General features: G+C 32.2%; 1 protein-coding gene across 1 annotated transcript in view; it reads right to left on the bottom strand.

The window, feature by feature from the left end:
• The window catches only part of LOC106466477 (neuroligin-3-like), a 72,158-nt gene extending 52,709 nt beyond the window's left edge, over positions 1-19,449 (bottom strand). The window contains exons 1-3 of the mRNA XM_022395177.1: positions 19,008-19,449; positions 10,027-10,043; positions 5,141-5,147 (exon numbers count right to left, since the gene is read on the bottom strand). Coding sequence (XP_022250885.1) covers positions 5,141-5,147; positions 10,027-10,043; positions 19,008-19,449 — 466 coding nt within the window. The remainder of the gene's footprint in view (positions 1-5,140; positions 5,148-10,026; positions 10,044-19,007) is intronic.
• Between the last annotated feature and the right edge of the window lie 431 nt (positions 19,450-19,880).

Genomic DNA, 19,880 nt, shown 5'->3' on the forward strand with positions numbered 1-19,880 from the left:
TTTCCTACATTGACTGTTCCCCTAATTTCTTTTACCCTTTGCGTTTTGTCCCTCCCCCCCCCTCGGTGGCGTAGAGGAAAGTCTCGGGGCTTATAATGCACAAAATCGTGGTTTTATACCCACGACCGAAAGAGAAAGATAGCCCATTGTGTATTTCTGCGCTTGACAGCAAAAAAAAAAAATCCTTAGGACTTAATTCAAAACAAAAAATCTGTTAAAAAAATTCATCTGAATATTTATTCCAATTTTTCATAAAATCATTTGAACTTTTTTATACATGGATATCATGATTAAATTTCTGGCGTTCTATCAAGTGAATAATTCTACACAAACAACAAAATCTGAAGTAATTAAAAAGTAACTCTTAATACGGTTTCGATACCCGTGGTGGGCAGAGCACAAATAACTTTTTGTGTAGCTTTGTGCTTACTAACAAACAACAGCGTGAAAGTTTTATCTTTATTTCGTGACTTTTAACATTCAGAAACAGTAGTGTATAGTTTTTTTTTATGTTAACTGGTAAATTTAACTAAGCTCCAACAAATTTTAATCCCGCATTAGACGGCAGAAAGTAGTTTTAACGTACGTTAGGCCCGCCAATAAATGAAACTGCCAAACCTGCTACAAAAGCCTTCATAAATGAACTGCTATGTTTGGTCTCTTATGATTACATTATTGATGTGGAACCGATTTAATAACTGAACATCGACTTTTAACATAAAGTCTAATACTCAAAATAAGAAAACAAATGTTTGTTACAAAAGAAAATAAGCTATCATATTAATTATGAAAGAAAAACATTTTAAATATTTATTGCAGAGTGACCAAAATAACTTGTTTTTCAAGCACCTTCAAACAAAGTAAAGGTATAAGCTGGTAAGGAACATGTTTTTGAAACACACAAAGAAAAACATATTACTTCAAAATAATAACAGGGTAATTTCGAAGTCTAAAGATTTTGATAACCATATTATTACATGACTTCAGAGTTATTCCAATGCTCGAAAGTAACACAAACATCGTTATCTTACTGTATAATCATACTTAGTGTAATAATCAGTTGGTTTTATGTATTTTGACTTATTATCAAAATATATGAATAAAGAAAAAAGTGAAAATAATACATTATTATCATAAGTGGGATCATAAGTGTGTTGAGAGAGATTACATTACACGTTTACACAAAGTATAAATCAGCTATGAATGACTTTCAAAACCTCGCTATATTTTCCCGTCAGTAAATGTTTTGTGTATAAGCTCCAAGAGTTAAAGCTATATAAACATTGTTGTTAAAGTTTTGTGGCTTCTCGTCCTGAATGAAGAATACAGAACAAGAACTTTAGTAACAGAGAATCATAATGTCTACTTTAGAAGCAGTGACTATATGAGGGAAGTTATTAAATACTTTATATGCAATCAACTCTTCGTGTGAGAGAGAGACACCCACGGTCGTAAAGATGGATTTTTCGATTTTCACGCAAGTGCAGTATTAAGCAAGTGACATCCCCCTTTTGAGCTAAAATCACGAGAACATGAATAAATGGAGATTTAAAGAAACAATGTGGAATTTACATCCAAAAAGATATAAGATTATTACTTGGTTGAATTTCCAAGATTATCACTTGGTTGAATTTCCATATAACTAAGCTCCAAGAAATTTTAATCCCACATTAGAGGCAGAAAGTAGTTTTAACTTACGTTAGGCCTACCTTGTATTCGAAAATATTACATCATTTTAACGTAGCTTTTCCATAAAGAAGCTGTCATAAATGATCGAATGAAAACTTGTGATTTATCCTAGTCTTCAATCACGATATTTTGTTTGGTAGACTCTGTTACATACATATTTTTATGAGATAAGTAATTGTTAGAATTATTTAAAATTAAAAGTTTCAGGCAAAAGTTACTTTAAAAATGTAGAAATACAATAAAATGTATTACATAAAAAGATTCAGAAGAAAACAATATTTCTATATGCTTTTGCGGGTTATTAGGACCTTTTTGAATCAAACAGCTAATTGCAATCATTTATTATTTTCTGTAAAAGATGAAATATATAAATACAACTCCAAGAATTGTTAAAATATAAAGTAGTATTTATAAAATAATAACTTTTATTTGAGTTTCCAGTTTTATCTTTTTGGTATATATATATATAAAATATGTTGTTATGGTAAATAATTTAGTTATTCTATAATATATTAAATAGGATTAACTTTAATATATTGTGAAAGACAGGAACAAATGTTATTTAAACTCAGTCTACCAAACTTATAGGCAGTTACTATGAAGTACGTACAGGTAAAACAGACTTTTAACTATATTAATATTTAAATTTGGCCTGGCATGGCCAAGGTGGTCAGGGAGCTCGATTCGCAATCTGGGGGTCACGGGTTCGAATCCACGTCCCACCAAACATTATCGCCCTTTTAGCCGTGGGGGCGTTATAATGTGACGGTCAATCACACTATTCGTTGGTAGAAGAGTAGCCCAAGAGTTGTCTATGGGTGGTGATGACTATCTTCGTTCCCTCTAGTTTTTCACTGCTAAATTAGGGATAGATTTGCGCGAAATTCAACACAAACAAACATCTTTGAATTTGTGGAATCTCTTGAAAAGTTGTAGTAAACACAGATGTGTGGACAAAGGGATTAGGGGTATGATAAATGTTTTCACTGAAATTATCTAAAAATCACCAGAAATGAGGTTAAAGTAAAAAGAAATATTACATATTTTTTAATTCAACATTTATCGTACATAGGCTTAAAATGATATTGATTGCTGCTTTGAAGGAAATACGCGTGTGTTATCACTGATAAAAAATATTCAGTTTTTACTTTAATTATACCTCATTGTAAATTCAAGTATTAAGATGTGGTTTAAAATGCTCAAAAATCTACGAACAAATACAATATATGAAATATTAAACGTCCCATTGTATGCATGTCCGTTAGTTTGTTTTATTTTATAATGTTAACGAATCAGCTCCATCGTGCAGTGGTCGAAAGAATGCACTGTCGTAGAAAAATAATTAGATCTGATTAGATCAGTTATGGTATGAAAAACTACATTGACGTCAGAGGTTATCTGTTTTTGTTCAATATTTCATGAAAAACAGATGTCTTAGATTGAGATTCCTCAGTTTTTGTTGTTTATATGAAATATCCACAGTTCAAACTAAAACTATGTTTATATTTATGTAAAGTTTGCCATAATCAGGAGGCACAACATAATTGATTTTGCAGCTAATTACCGGCCCTCTTTCAAGTAAATTGTTTTTTAAATCTATATTATTTCCTGTGCCTCCAGGGTGATGCAAAAAGTCGCGCACCACCATAATATTTCTCAGTCCCGCCCTTACTATAATTTTACTAAGTCATATTTGTGTTTCATTAATTGTCTCTTTTTCTCTTGTTATAATAATTGGCTGGAGTGTCATTAATCTTGCAAGAACACGTGGACGTGATCCTTTTGTGTGAGTATCCAAGTTTGAATGAACAGCAGGTCACGACAGAATTTAATTTGGAGCATCCTGGATGGACGTCGGTAGTTTGCTCATCAACTTTCACAAAACTACTCCGAAACACTACGGAACCCTTATTTAGTAACGAATGAAGATATTTTGAACACAGCGGGAAGACAGTCTCATTTTAAATTGTTAAAAATTATATTTTTTTATGTTCACTTATGAACAAATAAATACACTGTGGTTGTAAATGAGTGGAACATCCTTCAATTTCACAGTGTTTAATTCTAAAATATTATTCACCCAGTTAGCGTCCTTAAAACTTGATTATTGCATCGTGCGATGGTAAATAAAAGACACCCCACTCACCTGTGAAGTATTAGAGAAGATTTCAACTTTGGCATGTTTTTCTTCAAATAGTGATGTTTTGATATTTTATAATGTATAGATATGTTAAATATCAAAGAACTGAATAAGATATTATGTGTTATATAAGTTTTATATAAACGTTGCAGTTTAAACATCTTTAAGAAGTTCATTTAGGTACGCTTAGCATTCATGCACCTAAAATTTATTAATCTTTAAAAAATCTGAGAAAATTGTAATAATGAGTCACATCAGCGTTTTTAAACGCAAGTAATATATAGCTAGTGTAGTTTAATGGAAGCTGTTAGTTGCTAAAGGGAAAAAATATTTGTTTTTCATTTGTCTATGATTAGTAAAATGTTCTGAAGTCACTGGTTTGGAAAATTCGTTCAAAAGAAAACTGTAAAGTTGAAAACCCAATGATATAAAAATGCCTCAACATTATTTTTTACATTAGAGGAGGTCGTATGACTCCATCAAAGCGAAAGTTTAAGCGTAAAATTATTTCAGGGCTGCCAATATAGCAAACGTAGCTTTCAGCTGATAAACCAACTTGATTATGTGAGAATAAAGTTCCAATTAAAATCACTTAAATAAGATAAACGATGCATGTTAAAGGTGCTAATGTGGAGGGTTGAAATTTTCTCCATTATTCAGAATACAAGCGGGGACCATTTAAAGACCATGTTTATTTTATTTAATTATTACTACGATACTGAATGTCCAAGTCAGACTTGTAATTTAATATATCTGCTCACTCGTTATTCAGTTTTGTGTGCAACTTTGTGTAAGGTTTTGAAATAAAACTGGTTTTGCCAAATTTGAATACATTTTTCCAGACACCTTCTCATAGACCCTTCTCCTTCAAGTGGTAGTGTATTTTGTGTTCGCTTAGCCCAGCTTTTGTGATGTTAAATGTATTTGATATTGTCTGTCTAATAGTTTCAGTTGTTTTGCTTTTGCAAGCGCATTGAAACATGCCGCGTGCAAAATCTTATACCAAGACGTCTGAACGCTTTTTTAGTTGTTGCTTAAATTGTGTTACATTATTGCATCCAAAATGATCCATATTTTATTTCTGTGGAAGATGTATCCTCAGAAACATTCTTTTAAGATACATTGTGAATAAAATCAACAGAACTAATACCTTTGATCACTGAAGCAAAACATTTTGAGTCTTGACTTTCTTTACTTCGTTTTCCATTTACTTTTCTCGAACATGATGACGTAAACGTATTTTAACCCGCACGAATAGAGAGCCCTAATAAAAAAAGCCTACTCGTACTTATTATTTAAGGTGTAAATAACGATGATTCTGTGAGTATTTTTTCATATATTTTGATAAACATTGATGTATTCATATGTCCATATAAATAAGTTACAAATAAATTACAATCTAGTTCAACCGATGCCCGAAATGCAGTAATTAATACCAACCACTCTGGGCAATTATAATGTTTTATATGAAATAAAATTGTAAACATAATTTTTGTTCTAAATGTTTCTTATTACCCTGTACATATTTTAAGGAATTAATATGAAAAGCTGTAAGAATATTTGTTTTATCTGTTGAGCTCATAAGTGTGAGCATTCTCGAAGCAAATAGTAACAATAACCACTGAAAACGATGACAAAATAAAGATAAATATAGGCAATTACAAAGTCTTATTTTTATAGTTAGTGCGCACACCAATTAGACACTAAGGACCTTCGACAACATCACCCAAGTATAAGAAATGGCAATCTCATTTAGAAGGAAAATAATTTACATCTCTGGAATCTAAAGGAAGAGCAATAAATATAGACGACCGACGTCTAATTGCTGTTGCACAAATTAGTAATTGACAGTTATTGCTAAGATACAAGTAGCAGCTGCTAGAAAGCTCGCTTAATTGGCCGTGCTAAAGTATAAGAAACTGATTTGCTAATTGATTTCAAAATAGTTAAAAAATAACAAGAAATGTTGTTTAAATGTAATTATCAAGTTGTTGATTTCTGATAGTGAAAAAAGCACACAATTACTCTCTGGTAACGAACAATGAATGAACTTTATAAATTTAATTGAGAATAATATTATTTAGCCTGATTGTAAACACGTATTTCTTTCAGAGATGATGTTTACTTGTTGAAAATAAACCATTATGAACGTAACAGACACTTCCTGTGAATGTCATGTCTATGGAACTAACTTATAAATAAAATCTATCGGAATTTTCCAATAGTTTCTGTTATTCATGTAATATTTTGTGAAAATATGAGATCATTACTGATGTATATGATATATATTGAACGTCCAAAGGAATCCTTCAGTGTTTTAAATCATTTTCTTCAGAAATTTACAAAATTATTTTACATGCACATGGGTAACAGCACTTTAACATTTTATTTAGCGATGTAAAGTTTTACTTTATGCAATTAAATCATTTTATTATATTTATTTGTGAATTTTTCTCGCTAAAACGAGCAATTTTAATAAAAAGAGAAAAAAAAGAAATAATTCGTCAATGATATTGAGACCCAATCCAGCCTTTGATTCACGAATCCTCAGCACTGGGAGAGCGAATCAAAGAAACACTGATATGCCTCCATAGTGGTGGGTTCTTCATTTGATCGCCGATAAATATCCGGACTTAGAATATTAAAAACTATGATTCGATTACCCGCGCAGGTCAGAGCACAGATTCTCCATTGTGTAGTTTTGTGTTAAAAAACTTACACTGGTAAAACGTAAACAACTTGTAGGTTTGATATCAGCGCCTTTACATCAAAAGCGTCAAATTATACAGTTACTTTAGCTTCTTACTTTTCTTATAATGATTACGGTTTTTAATAATATAGGTTTTATTTGTCAACACTAATGAAAGTATATATCAATAGAGAAAATATCTTATTGGACGATTTACTGCTATCAGAACCACTCTCACCATTCTCTGAAAGTAAATAGTGATCATTAATACTATCAACCATAATTTATAAGCTTCTCTTTCATTTTACTTGGAAAACGATTGTTTTATTACTATTGTTCTAAGCTATTCTAATAAGAGATTTTTCTTGTTGAGGGTATGTTAAGGTAAAAACAACAACAACTAATAATGAAGTAAATGAAAGTATAAACTTTCTTACAAAGGTTGACTTTATATTTAAAGAAATGACTTAACAACTTAAGTCTCGCTTTCATTCAGGTGATTGATAATGAAAAAAGTAAACCATGTAAACCTTCCTCAATGTAAAGGAAATAAAACGCTTATCTTTTGGTTGACCGATAATAAAATGAACAACGTAAACCTTCCCACCCACGTGACTAATAATGAAGGAAGTAACATTAAAAGCAGCATATATGTACTGGTTGAGTAATAATGAAATGGACATCTTACAACTTCCTCAACTATAGAGACTGAGTATGTTATATTAAAATCGATTTTGAAACCTCACAACGTCGTTATCATCCACGTCGCCGCGCCTGATCATGCTTATCTGACGACCGTGTTTTGGACAATATTCCTGCAGCTTAGTTTCCACTGTCAAAGGCTCTGTCGTAAAACTGTGTTATAGAATGCACACCAAAAGCCCTCTAGTGTACAAGGACAACGAATTCCCAGCGCAAGTTTCAACAATTTAATCGCAAAGAAATCCATGGGCGTTATTGTGTCCGGCGACTTGACGTGATGGAATATCACGAATATCCATTTCATATTCCAGCTGCTTGAGGTACACGAAGGTTGAATGGGAGGCATGACTGGAAGCCTTATCTTGGTTAACCCATACCTTGATGGCCTCGTTTCCAAATGTAAAAACTCCTTTTTACTTATATTGCTGTACTTTTGCCTAGGGCACGTGGACAGCTTTTGACAATCACCTTTGGGTTCGTTGATTCTTACCTATTACAAGACGCCACGGTTTGCTTACCGTGCCTGGAGTACAATTTGTTATAGGTCTTTTTCTGGATGGTCCTGGTTCTCCAAGTTGATGCATATAACTTTGTTTTCCAATACCATTAAGTATAAGGGGTATCACTGTCTTGGAAATACTAAATTCCCGATCTAAACACATTTTTATGGTCTGAGTGGCGAATGTTTTGCATCGGAAAGAGTTATTATATACCCTTGTCAAAAATCGTCACACTACCTACGCAAAGCCAACCAATGTCAGAATGCAGGTCTGATTTATGCCGTTTGACCGCGATTTTACATCGGTTGTCTTTGTCAACTGACTTGCTGATTTTCATATTCAAGACCACTTTTCATTGGTAAAAAGTATCCCAACAGTTGACGGTGGGTGTTTTTTACTAGCTCCTTTCCCTCTAGTCTGTCACTTCTAAATTAGGAATAGTTAGCGCAGATAGCCCTCGAGTAGTTTTGCACGAAATTCAATAAACAAACAAACTCAACTCTCAGTAGTTAACTAAAAATCACAGAAGTAGTATATCCTTTAAATATTCTTCTACTGATTGACTGCTAGAGAAAGGAGTGAACAGTGTAACCTTCCTCAACCGATTGACTTATAATGAAGTGAACAATGTAACCTTCCTCAACCGGTTGACTAGTCAATAATGAAGTGAACAATGTAACCTTCCTCAACCGGTTGACTAATAGTGAAGTGAGAAATGTAAACCTTCCTCAACCGATTGACTAATAATGAAGTGAACAATGTAACCTTCCTCAACCGACTGACTAATAATGAAGTGAATAATGTAAACCTTTTCTTATTGGTTGACAAAAATGAAAGAGGTGAAGAATAAAAACCTTTCTCTGCTAGTTGATCAATAATTAAGTAAGCAAAGTAAACATTATTCAGCTGGTTAGCTAATAACGAATGAAGTCCATAATGTAAACTTTTCTCTACTGGTTGAATAATAATAAAGAAATTGGATTGGATTGTTATTGGCATTTTCAATCTGAACGTCACGTTATGCGACGTTCAGACTAAACAAACATGACAGCGATCGCCAAGATTTAGGCATGGCCGTCTCTACTTTAAACTGAAACTAAAGAAAATATTACCAATCAGCAGCACCCCCTAGCTACATTGCTATTCCTAACTGATTAACAGCATTGACTATTACAGTTATAACGCCTCAATAAGCAAGTAGCTTATTCAGTGATATATCAGGGCTCGATCTTGAAACCTATCGAATGCAGCTGGAACGCTAACCGTTAGGCTACGTCTGGTTCGAGTAAGTTGAGTAATGTAAGCATTTGCCGAAACGTTGACTTACAATGCAGTAGATGAACATATAAACGTTCCATTACGGGTTAAACTTCAGACGAGTGTTACTAGTAATGATCAGAACAATTTACTTATTCAAATGAAATACATATTCGCAACAGAACTGAATTAAATACAAAGTAACTTTTATACTCATAAGTGCGATTCTTAAAGGAATTTACACTTTTTTTGTATTTAGTATTAATTTGATAACTACAAAAAATGTTGGTGATTGCAAATTTGAACATGATTAGTTGTTGAAAGCTTTAAGTTACACACTTATGTTGGTTCTTTATAACTGATTAAGTCTTTAATCACACATAATTTGTTTTGTTGGGTCATCAGATACTGTAGGTAAAAAGAAGCTTTCAGACTGGAATGAACTTGATTTCATCAGTTCTCCTTTTGGAAATATTAAGATTATCTTGCAATTAGCAAGTAAAATCTACAAGTGTTCAAGCAATCATAACTTGAACAAATAATGTGCATTACCGTAATCTCAAGGTAGACTTATTTTATCATAACTGTCAATACTCTGTTGCTGTTAAAATATGAAATTGTTGCTTAGAATTTAAGCAGGGATAATGAAAATCTGTTTCAAAAAATAATGAATCAAAATGCATAGAACAATCTGAAATTTTACAAGTTGTTACTGTTAGACAATTAAATTACTCAACAGAAATATAACGCTGTGATATCTTCTTAATGAATGATACAACCAAAGACGCTGGTGTTAACTCAAAAACATGAATAATTCAAGCTGTCCGGGATTTGCATTTTCAAAAAAACTTATCATGTCTCTAAGCCCATCTTTCCCGCCCATCTGTTTCATGTTTAATAGGATTGTTCGACCGAAACAAAGTTCAATATCATTCCTGGAGTTTCCTAGATTTTAAGCATTATACAGTATAGTAAAAATATTATGTTAGATCAAACGATTATGTTTTTATTTCACTTTGTTCTAAGAAGAATCATTATTTCATGTTTACTGAGTCACGTCGTCCACCTAGAGTTAGACAGATTTGGATTTCAAAATAGTTTTATTCGTTTGAAAAAGTCTAGGAGCTTCTTGATTAAAGTTATAGAATCAGTTATGTAGAACTGAAGAGCAACAAATCAATAAGTTGGCTTATATTTGTATGTTCAAAATTATGATTCAGCACCAGTAGCAAATGTAATGTTCCAAAATAACTAAAACTCTATAGCGCACAAAATTGAATGCAAATTTTAAAACAGACGCTTTAGTATCTTCACCGATTTGCATTTCGTGCTCTTAACAAATAATATATGTGTATTCTTTAATTTTCCGAAATACAATTACAGCCATAATACACCCAAGATTAAATCAGTATGTGCATAACGTGTTGTTAAGGTGAACATACAAAGAAATAAGAAAACCTTATATTAACTTCTTTGGTAAAGAGGAAGGAATATAAGTGTGAAAAGGGATTACTTTGACGCTCAGCCTAGCGATGTGTAAAAGCAATTAAACTCATATAAGTTTTGAATAGCAGCGTTTCTAAGGGCGGTAACATTGCATTTATGGCTTAAGGGATACAAGGACACTTTTTTAAACGAAAGCTGAAATTAAGCGACAGTGTTATTATAAAACACATTCAGTTCTTATTGGGAATTAAATTTGTTCCTTAAGACTAACGTTTTTAAATTTGTTTTATCAACAGGTTAAACCTTAATGTAATAGGCGGAAGAAATGTAATCGAAATCACTTATTCTTAGATATTTGTAATTTCTACATAAATTACCAGCATAATGCATTCATATACAAAATCAATTACTGATAAAAAATCTTTTAACTGCTTATTTAAAGTTTAATTATGAATAAGTCAAATTCATTCTCATATGTGGCCTAAAAAGACCAGCACGTTTAGGTTTTATACAAAAAAAGAAAGAAAAACAGAAAACATTTTATAAATTCAACGACAAAAATAAAGAAAAAAATTGGAAAAACGTGAAACACGTCATGTAATCAGAGAAATTTAAGTTAACAAATAGTGAAACACACACATTTATGTTATATAGTTATATATAAGCTTCATAAAAGATTAATGAACAATTTTGGAATTCATGAGCAATATAAATATGCATCAACACATATATATATATATTTATCTACTGCTAAAACAAACCATTTAAACAGATATTGATATTTTAGCCCTGGGTATAACCCCCCTCTCCCGTAGAGCTAGCCGTCCCTATCAGTGTAAGACTAGAGGGAAAGCAGCTAGTCATCACCACCCACTGCCAACGCTTGGGATTGACCGTCACATTATAACGCCCCCACGGCTGAAAGGGCGAGCATGTTTGGTGTGACGGGGATTCGAACCCGCGACCCTCAGATTGCGAGTCGAGCGCCGTAACCACCTGGCCATGCCGGGCCCCAAAACTACGGATGACAAGCTTTATCTTCGCTCTTCCAACAGTCTTTTAAACAGCAAACACGAGAGAAAATCATTATTTCCAGTTTTATTCAAGACTTATAGTTTTCAAGATATCCCCTATTAGACTTACTTACCACATGTTTATTTAAGAAAAAGGATGAAAGTTCTACAGACTGGATCCTAGTAACTCTAACGATAGAATAAAGGTGATGAAGTGTGACAAAGAATTAATATAACTTATTAAATCCACGTAAGGTAACAGTTATTTTGCTCTCAATACATCCACATTCTTCTTATGTTTTAAATGTTCTACCGTGAGATCACAACACGATCCATTTCTACACAAGTATCAGACCCTCTACAATTTTCAATCTATCTTAACAGAAAACTCAGTAGTTCATTGGTCTATCATAAACACATTGCTGTCTAGAACATGTTGTCAGTTGAGTTATTCTGGCAATAATCTTTTTCTCTTACAGTTGAATAGAAAAAGTAACACAAAACTATGTTTCCTTTCATTCAATCACAGAGAAAGCTTATTTTAATTAACTTAAAATGGATAATACGCCTTCCTTATTTTTAGCTATTGATTCACTAATATATTTAATTAAACGTGATGGAAGGATTTTATTTGTTTTAATTTTTATTACAAATCTTAAACATGATTACTTCAAAAATAATGCTCTTAACATTATTATTTCCACGCCTTCGTCTAATAGAATCAGCTCTTAACACTATCGTTTCCAAGCATTCTTATGTATAACAAAATCGGATAATGATAAATTCTGAACTTTCGTCAAACAGGATCAGGCTCTTAATTTGGTCGTTTGATCTGGTTAAATAGAGTCAATTTCTTGACCTTAGGGCACACTGGTAACAAAAAAACATATATAAATGTATATAGAGATCCCGCGGATCTCTTATGATATTACACGACATTGCTTAGGAAATGAGAGGTAGAAATAAGTTATTTGATACAAACATAGTATATTTTTCAAATTTAAACATAAATAGCAGGAAAAGGTCACTCATATGTTTGTTTAGGCGTATAAGAATATACTTTGACCATACCCATATTATACTGCTTGTGATTTCATAAATGAAACACTAAATGCAGGGGTTTACTTTTCTTGAATTGAGAATGACTGAGAGATAATTCTTTTCTGCTTATTGTATATTGTTTAGGAGTAGATAAGTGAGGCTAACCCTAAAACAATAACCAAGTATCTAAAGAAATGGACAACTTGTCAAAGAAAAGCTAATGGGATAGGTCTTAGGTTTAACACGCTAATTTTCATGATTTCCTCTAATAAATGCGACTCTTGATATAGTAATATCCGCATCCTTGTCTCTTAAAAATAAAAGTTATATCATAAGTTCTATTGTTATGGACATTATTGTATAATTTAGTTTCAGTCTTGAATATTTTGAATTTCTTTTAACTTATGATCCCTATCAAGCTCATTTCGAAACTGTTTTAAGTATCTACAGCAACCATACCCGAAAGCCATCAGTAATGGTTGACAGTATGAATTTCAAGTGTGTTTCATTTCGTTCACAGGAAATACATTTCCACAACTGATACTTCAGTGTTAAATATTAACTTAACCTTCCATTCATTCCAAAATAAGTTAACTGAAACCAGTGTTGTTGAGTCAGTATAGACATCATGTAGACTTATTCGAAACCTCCTGCATAAATCCTTTGTAGAGCAAACATAAATTAAAACAAAGTAAATATTTTCAACTGTGAAGAGAATTTACCTAAAATGATTCTAATGATATTTCTTATATTTTTGTTTTAAATACATTCATTGACTTAATTGTGAATGGTATTTTGATTATAAGTTACCATAAAATAGTCATGATTAACCAGCGAAATATTAGAGTTTAATCTGCAAGTTTGAAGTGTGACGTGAGAGATCGTAGACAATTTGGTTTGGTTTGTGTCCAATTTCGCGCAAGGCCACACGAAGGCTACCTGCGCTAGCCGTCCCTAATTTAGCAGTAAAAGACTAGAGGGAAGGCAGCTAGTCATCACCATCCATCGCCAATTATTTTACCAACGAATAGTGGGATTGGCCGTCACATTATATAGCCCCAACGGCTGAAAGGGCGAGCATGTTTGGGGAGACTAGGATTAGAACCTGCTACCCTTAGATTGCGAGTCGAGCGCCCTAACCACGTGGCCACGTTTATAGACAAACAGAGCTAACAGTCATAAAAAATAATATGTTTCCATTAAAGTTAAGAAATGAGGCTTATGTGTTTATATGAACCATAAAGGAAAAATATCACTATTTAAAAACTCTTAAATTTTGTAAGTTAAAATACCTCTGAATATGATGGTACATATTTTTTTATACAATAGATGTAAAAATATTAGTCTTTTGTAAGACATGAATAAATTACCATTTCGACAGAGAAACGATGGTTAAAATATATATCATGATCCAATTTGTTAGAGGAAAAAAATATTTGGTCTCCTTTCAAAATTGACGCAAAATAGTTTTAGTTCATTCTAGTAACTAAATATTACAAATAAATGGAACACTTATACATTATAATATAAAAATATTAATTCTTAAACATAAATTTAACTCAATTAAAAGCCTATAATGTTCTCCTTTTTTTAATCTACTTATTAATTACGCCCAGTAATTAAACAACGTTTCAGCTGCGAACTCTGCTGCCATCTATAGGTGCTCTCCTGTAAAGTTTTAATTAAGATAGCATGGAACTTACGAACTGAAATATTGTTTAGTTAATTAGCAATAATACATAACTATATAAATAAAGCAGAATGTTAAAACACTATCAAGATTTAACTGTGAAATATAGAAAATAAATATTATGTATAAACAAATAACATATTATGCGGTAGAACATAAATACTAAACTAACAGTGGAAAGTTAGTCTTCAAAGCAAAATCATTTACGTTTGAATTATATAATATTAAAAACTGTAAAGTTATAAAATAATATGAAACGTTAGGAAAGAAAAGATAATTCAATGATATAGATCAGAATACTCGGAGGTCACAATTCCATATTTTTTAATCTTTTGAACAGAAGATGAACATGGATCACATAAATCAAGGACGAAAGTCCAAATTAAGTTGTGCTATTTTAACTAATAAAAATTATGATAACGAAACTTTAACATAATATAACGTTTTGGGATAACATGGGACTATTGGTTTATCTCGGCTGTTCCATCCTCTAAACTAAATTAAAATAATAAAAATAACACCTTAAAGCCAGCCTTTATCATTCATATACTTATCAAGTTTTTTTCTTAAACTCACTTAAATTTACTGCCTCTAGAACACCTGAAGGCAATCTATCTCAAAGACCAACAACCCTGTTAGAAAAATGAAACTGTCTTAGATGAAGATGACTCCTACCTTGCCGTAATTAATATTTGTGTCCCCCTAGTTCTACTATTCTCACTGTTAAATATCAAAAAAGTTGATGCATCAACACCATCAATTCCCTTTACAATCTTAAACACCTCAATCAGATCCCCCTATCTTTTTTCAAGATAAAACAATTTGAGAGATTTCCACCTTTCCTCGTGTGACAACACCCTCCATCCTAGGCACCATTCCAGTAACCCTTCCCTGAACCCTTTCCAACAGTTCAATGTCTTTCCTAAGATAAGGAGCAAAAGACTGAACACAATATTCCGAATGTGGCCTGTACAATGAAATTATAACCTCTTTAGACTTGTATTCAATATTTCTGTGGATACAACCTAAAATTATATTTGCCCTACCACTAGCAACAGCACACTGCTTGGATGGCTTTAGATACTGATCTATTATTACACCAAGATCCTTTTCCTTCATAACACTGTTAAGGTTATTCCCATCCAAATTATACTTATAATTCAAATTATGATAACCCATATGTTCCCCATCATCTTCTTTGTTAATTGCTTTGTTGTTTTTCAGGATTTTATCTTAAAGCTACATAAGCACTATCTGTGCATAATCGTTCATAATTTTGAATTTATAGACTAGAGAGAGGACATTTTTCAGACCGACATAAAAAGGCCCCTGAAACACAGAAATCATAGACATTAAACATTAGTTAAAATATAATACGTCTAAATAATAAACTTTTAATATTGATTCATGTTGTTAAAGTTCTTTCTCTTAGTGCTTTATATATAATTCTCTTGGTGCTTTTTAATATATAGGTACCCGTATTATCATGTATGAAATTATCAGAGAATTAAATACACACACACACACATACATGTATATAAGTGCATTTGCGTACGTTGTACTTCACAGCCTATCAATTATGATTGTTGAATGTTTTCGAAATGTCTTGTGTTATTCACCACAATTTAGCCAAGTTGTTTGATCCTGTTTTGACGTTTTAAGCTTTTACATATGTTCGTACATGCAGCTTCAAGAATATTTATATCTGGACTTTGTGCACCCCAAGTCATGGTTTTGACGGGTTTTTTCGGCCTCTTTGTTTTAAGGATATCGTTTCACCACTTTCGCTGTATGCTTGATATTTCTGTCTCGCTGAGAGATGAATACCCACACGATGAGTGTGTTCTTGAGGGAATACTATGATGGATGAAAATCTGCCTTTACTTGTCAGCAGTCATAGTGCCATCAATTTTGTGCACATCACCGACACAATTGGCTGAAATGGAGCCCCAAACGTTTACTGGTACCCACTATGTTCCACTGAAGGTTCTGTACATACTGTATGATACCATTTTCTTCTCTGCCATCGAAAACACTATCATTGATTATTGCCAAACAATTCGATATTGGATTCATCTGTAAATAGCATACGTCTCAAGCTTTATTCCACTTTTTTTGGTCCAGTATTCATTTTAACCATTTGGTTTGGTTAGTTTGTCTCAATAGCGGTTTCTGAGCATTTATTTGCCTATTTAAACCATTTCGTGCTAATATGGATCTTACTATTATCGAGATAACATTCATACCTATGTTTACAGCAAGGTCGTTAACAGGATTTGTATTCAACCCTCGTCTGTCTAAAAAAGAAAATATCGTGAAATACTTAGCATAACTTTTGTTGAGTTTTAGATTTCTCCCTCGACCACTGCTGTTGCTATCTCGCACTCCTCTAAGTCTCGTATACATCTGTTAATGAAACATGGAGTCTGGCCACTTTTTTTTTTGTATGGAGTATCCTTGAGCAACTAAGTCTTTGATTTCTATACGGTTTTCATACGGTATTTGCCTGGGAGTTATGACTAGATTCTTTTGTATTGCCAGTTATATTTTGACGGTATGTTCTTTTATAGGTTTTTATACTGGTTTGGCACTCTCTGATTGGTTGGATAAGAACCAATTACAGTCGAAATTATTAAAGAAGTGACTATACACTGGAAGAACTCATTTTCACACAGTGAAGGGATGGAATTCTCGTAGTACGTATCTGTTATAACACTCCTTCCTTTCTATTTCCATAATCATTTCGAATATTATTTATTGTTATTATATCAACAATTTTAGTGAATAATAATAATACAACCATAAAGAATATTAGATACTCTAAATTGTCCATTTGTTTTTATTCATTTGCTTAGGAAGACGTAAATGCATCTCTTATTTTAATTCGTCTTCTTAGAAAGATGTTAATGTATGTCTTATTTTAACTTGTTTGCTTGGAAAGATGTTAATGCATGCCTAATTTTAATTTGTCGGTTTAGGAAGGTGTTAATACGTGTGTTGTTTTAACACATCTGCTTGGAAAGACGTTAATGCATGTCTCGTCTAAATTTGTTGTTTGAGAAGATGATAATGCATGTCTCGTTTTAATTAGTCTACTTAGGAGGACGTGAAAGCATACTTTGTTTTAATTTTGACAGGAACAATTGATTTTAGGCCTAGATATAATATTTATGTTTAACTATTATTCTACTCTCTTAAATAGGCAATCACGTTTCAACTAAAGTTTCACAAGAAAATCTATCCTGAAAATATACATACACCATATTATCTTGAAACAAATCGATGGAAAATTAATTATGTAGACAAGTGGACCTGTCTTTATCAAGAACAAAAACACCCTACCACTTAATATTCCTACATCAGACACCGGTTTATGAAACGGAAACTTTTTGAAATCCTACTTTCAACATTAACAAAAAACGTCTGAATGAATATTCAGGAGGGATAACAAGAATTTTCAAAAATACTCTAGTACATTGATTGATATATTAGACCCGAGTAAACATTAATAAATGAAAGCATATCCTATACGTATCATGTTAACAGTCTAATGTAACGTACAACGTCATAAAAATACAAACATTCAATTATAAATGCTTTATCATGATTAAACTTTAATCATCTCACTTAGAAATATAATTGTTTGCGCACAAAATCAGTCAATGTTCGAACAACAACAACAAAAAGGCCAAATATATACTCATTTTCGCTTTCGCTAACAATCATCTTTTTTCATGATTGTCTATTTATTTTAAATGAAATTTCTTTGTTCGGATTTTGGTGCAAAATTTTTCGTTCTTTCTTAAACATAAAGTAATAAATGTTTTCTTGCCCTTTTAATCATCACCATTCCAATTTTTTCTGATGGTTCAGTCTGATTTAGTATTTTTTTTTATATTGGAACTAGATAATAGATCTACGACAGTACTAGAAGCTAATAGCTAATGTTTGTTTGTTAGTAAGTAAAGTATACTCTATTATTTTTTGTTGTTACATTTATTAACAATATTGGTTAGAAGGTTTAATATATGTAATTTTATTGTTTTTAATTTTAGAATTTATTATTATATTTTTCTTATATATATAAACATTGTTTTGTATTGTCAGCTAAATATATGGATTTGGGACTAGCCTAACTCTTCTAAGCTGAACCTCGGGAGATATTATTGGGTTTACGACCGAAATTATCGTTAACAACGAGGGTACTGTAATGATGAAATAATGTATTATAATCTTTATAAGTAAGAAGGTAAGGAAAGCATATTTAATTACCTATACAAACTAACTGATAGATTTATACTTATGATCTAAGTCGGTAGCTTGCTGTGTTCGGAAATTAATATTAGATGCTAATCTAATAATAATAACGATTGGTCTTCATCTATATAAAGAGGTATTTGTTTATTTTTATCTTTTGTTTAAAGGTCTCATTGCAATTTTCTACACAAAGAAAATTACTTTATTAGAGTATTTAGAAACTATCAACAGTTATCATACCAGTGTGGGAAATATGCGTTTTGTTAGAATGAATCGAATTTTCTTGTAACTGTCAAATGCAGGGAAGTGGATGGATTAATGTTGACCAAAAGCTACTGTAAGTGGTTAAGGTTTATTGATTGAAATATTGTATTTAAAAGGCTGTAAGGTAAGGGGGAAAATCTTAAAGTACTTTCATAATAATTGTTATTATTTATACATGTCAGATGAAGATGTTACAAAAGAAAAACCTAAGAACAGATTTTCATTGGCTTTAGTCTTCACGTCAAATCCTTGACATATGAAAAATGTTATTATTGAGATCCACATGTGTCATTATGTATAAACCAAAATATACACTTACTTGTCGTCGGAGCGTATATATTTAAATACAAGCAGTCTTCACTCTGATTCACGAGTTTCGGACGAATGCGTCGAAGGTAAGCCAATCTTCCGGGGGGCATCCTCTTTAGTGCTTCTGTGTGATTTACAATATCGGGAAACTTCTGCGGACAGACCGGACCAAACATGGAAGCATTTCTGATTCCTCGCCAGTGCGGTGGAGTAACGGGCGGCATGAATCTCAATGAGCCGATGGGGGCACTCGCATAAGGAACGCCGTAAAATACTTCAACAGGTCGGAGGTCCTTGTTGGTTTTAAACTCCTGAATTATTCCTTTCAAAGAACCATATTTTGTCATCACAACTCTAGAGCTTGCACTGTCTGTTGCTCCGTGAATGTAGCGGAAATAAATGAGAACGCTAAAAAATATAAAGTGTTTAAGTAACTTAAGCTTGTCACGCATCTTATATTCTACCTTTCGATTCAATGACATCTTAAGATAACAGTTTGTATATCACACCGCGTCTTTCAATAGCTGCTTAAGTGTTTTTGTATTGTATGAAAAAGTCAAAGTCGGTGTCTTCATCCTGCGGAAAAATGGAAACCCACAATCATACAAACAGTAATACCTTTCCATTTACAATGGTAAACAATTGATTGAATTAAAACTAGAGATGAATTATTTTTAGCACAAGATTAGGCTTTCGATAATATTTATTTTTAATTCGTAACAGGCAGTTAAAATATGCTCTTACCCCATAAATGCTTATAATCAATCTGCTTAGTGAAAGCTGAATAACACAGTAGGCGGTTATTACAAAATTGTGGTACGAAAAAAGAAAAAACTTATTAGAAAACTTCATACTTCCTTGATATTCAGTAATTTTGATTTCA

The sequence above is a fragment of the Limulus polyphemus genome, unplaced genomic scaffold (assembly GCF_000517525.1).
Source record: "Limulus polyphemus unplaced genomic scaffold, Limulus_polyphemus-2.1.2 Scaffold74, whole genome shotgun sequence".
Classification (NCBI taxonomy): domain Eukaryota; kingdom Metazoa; phylum Arthropoda; class Merostomata; order Xiphosura; family Limulidae; genus Limulus; species Limulus polyphemus.